The 2,824-nt window shown below is 54.9% G+C and overlaps 1 protein-coding gene across 1 annotated transcript in view; it reads left to right on the top strand.

Moving 5' to 3' along the window:
- Nucleotides 1-2,824, top strand: part of TMEM104 (transmembrane protein 104) — a 57,786-nt gene that overhangs the window by 10,616 nt on the left and 44,346 nt on the right. Inside the window, exon 6 of the mRNA XM_007959675.2 lies at nt 170-278. Within this exon, the coding sequence (XP_007957866.2) occupies nt 170-278 (109 nt within the window). The remainder of the gene's footprint in view (nt 1-169; nt 279-2,824) is intronic.

Genomic DNA, 2,824 nt, shown 5'->3' with positions numbered 1-2,824 from the left:
AAAGGTGACAGCCTAGAAGCCCCTATGGGGCAGTTCTACTCTGTGACGTGGGGTCACTATGCATCAGAATCGGCTCGATGGCAGCTAACAACAGCAGCGGTATCTGTCTCCTTCAAATCGGGAGGACGGGCCATGCCCGGCTGCCCTGGCTGCCACTCCTCTCTCTCAGCAGCACCCCTGGCAACGACTCCTGCGGTATGGAAGCCGATACCAAATACAACGACACTGACCTGTGCTGGGGTCCCATCCGCCGAGTGGACGCCTACCGCATCTATCTGGTGAGTGTCCTCCCCTCTGCCCCTCCGTCGCTCAGCCCTCCCAGGCCCGTCCTGGTGGCCAAGGCTGTTCGAAGTGTCCTTTCCCCAGAGAGGAGGGTTCCCACGTCTCACACGCTGGTCAGCTACTGCATCACTCTCATCAATTACTGGGGCCGTGCTCCAGGGCAGAAAATGGATCTTGGCACTAAGCCTCTCTAAGACTCTTGCCCCCAGAATGTCCTGGTGGCCAGAACCCAAAGTCATCTGTGATCTGGAGTTGGTGTTCAGGGCGTTGGCAGTTCCAGGGCTCTGAGCTCTGTGTGTAGAATTTGCGTGTGAGGGTCATTCCTAGCCAAGTTCAATAAGAGTGCCACATCTGATCTTCCAGCCCCTTACTGCTGGCCAGCCAAGAGCATGTGGGTAGATGACGGAGCTTCTGGTGGGCAGATAGGACCGATTCGTCTGCAGTTAACCCTGATGGTGCACAGGCCGTCCAGACAGGGGAGGAGCGGCCCAAGAACCTTCCTGCCCTCGCCTCTCCCGGCAGACAGAGAAGCTCAATCTCTGAGCTTCTTGATTGCTTTGGGCCCTGGGTGGAACTGATTCATGTACTGGCTGGGTCTTGGGTAACAAGATACAGACCCCAAGGCAGTTACTTATCTCTGCCTGCTTTGTGGACGGAGCTCAGAAATGTGTCCCTTGAACTTTTGCAGCATCTATTAATATCCTCTGCTTCCTCTTGGTCCTCTTCAGCCTCGACGTAGATTCAGGTGTGCTAGACGACACACAGTTTGACACGTGGCCGCTTAGCTAATTTGGAGGGGGGGCGGGGGCGGGAGGGAGCCTCGCCTCATGAGGAACCGGCCTCTGGACTGAATTGTGCCTCTTCGGGCAGAGCTGCTGGTGGGCCCTGCCAGCTGTGCTCTTTGGGTCTGAATGCGTTAACCCCAAGGGCCGCCGCACTGGCTTTCTGCCTCCCCAGTCCCGCCCATAGACGTACTGAGCAAGTCTGGGGTCTGGGCCGTGAGAGAGGCTCGTTTTCCTCTGTGTTCCCAGGGCTGTCGGATGATCTGCCTGGCCTCTTGCATTCTCAATCAGGAATTTGGTTTTAGTGAGAAATTTCAAGGATGGCGATAAAGCCAGGTGGTTGGCCCATGTTGTTGTGGACTGCTGTCCTGTCGGTTCCAAGTTACAATGACCCCATGTCTGCAGAGTGAAACAGCTCCATCGCTCGGAACCTTCAGAAGGAGCTTCAGACCCACCTTCCGAGGCACCTGTGGCTGGGTTCACACGGCCAGCGTTTCAGCTGGAGGTGAGCATGTAACCGTTGGTGCCACCCAGAGCCTGGAATCTGGTTTTTAGTAGGATTGAATCTGAGGTCCCCCATCGCAGTCCAGTGGGACTTTGGTAGCAGGTTAATTGCCTGGTACCCATCTCCACTTCCCCAGCTGTGAGGATGGGCAGAGTCACCCAGCAGAACCCGAGCCAGCACGGTGGAGGCCTGTTAGCTTCTTAGCGTCACACAGACCATGACTGATCTAGCACAAGTATTAGTGGATATAGAGGAGCCCTGGTGGTGCAGTGGTTACAGACTCAGCTAGTAACCAAAAGGTCAGTGGTTCCAACCCACCAGCCACTCCACAGCAGAAAGGTGTGGCAGTCTGCTTCCATAAAGATGACAGCCTAGGAAACCCCATGGGCACTTCTGCTGTCACTGTATGTCCCTATGTCACTATGAGTGGAAATCAACTCAGTGGCAGCGAGTTATTAATAGGTGTAAGAGCACATCTGAGTCTCTGGCCGTGTAGACGTGCAGGTGGACACCAGAGCAGAGCCCTCAGGTGGCCTTTCCTGGGGGAGGCTGCCAGGCCCTGTGTGGGATCTGCCCCCCCCGTATTGAGTGCTGGGAATACTGGCTGCTGCCATTTGCCTGGTAAATTATTTAGCAGCGTTATTATTGCCTTATTAAATTCTTCCTTCATGTATTCCTATAAACCTTCCACATGATGGACGCCTCCCTCCCTGAGTCTCAATAACTCTCTGACCGAACAGAAGGAACCTTCAAGAAGGCCGATGGGCGTTAATTACTGCCTTCATCTCCCAGATATTGCACTCATAAGTCATACAGCTAATTGTCACCCACGCCTGCAAAGCTGCAGAACACTGAGGCGAAGGGCGGTGGGTGGGGGACCACGGGCTGCCCCACAGGAGCCTGGTCTCTGAGTGGTTGGCACTGGCCCGCCCCCACCTCCTGGGCATTGGCGGGAGCTTTGGCTCCCTCAGAACATCCCGCTTTGGTCCTCCTCTCCTAGCCAGTTTGGGACATTCAAGGCAGACAGACTGATAACTTGCGTTTGTGTCAGAAGTCTTTTTCACAGCTTTGTGTGTGGCTTCTAAGGTCCAGGCAGTCCCTGGGTGGTACCAATGGTTAAACCCTCAATGACTAACTAACAGGTTGATGGTTCAAGTCCACCTAGTCGCACCTCAGCTGTTTCACTCTGCAGACTATTCTGAAAGATCGCAGCCATTGGAAACCCTGCAGGGACAGTTTGGCTCTGACACACGTG

Source organism: Orycteropus afer, unplaced genomic scaffold, assembly GCF_000298275.1.
Source record: "Orycteropus afer afer isolate SDZICR_OR568_19922 unplaced genomic scaffold, OryAfe1.0 scaffold00018, whole genome shotgun sequence".
NCBI classification, from domain to species: domain Eukaryota; kingdom Metazoa; phylum Chordata; class Mammalia; order Tubulidentata; family Orycteropodidae; genus Orycteropus; species Orycteropus afer.
The sequence above is the reverse complement of the archived record's forward strand: the minus strand, read 5'-3'. Positions and strand labels throughout refer to the sequence as shown.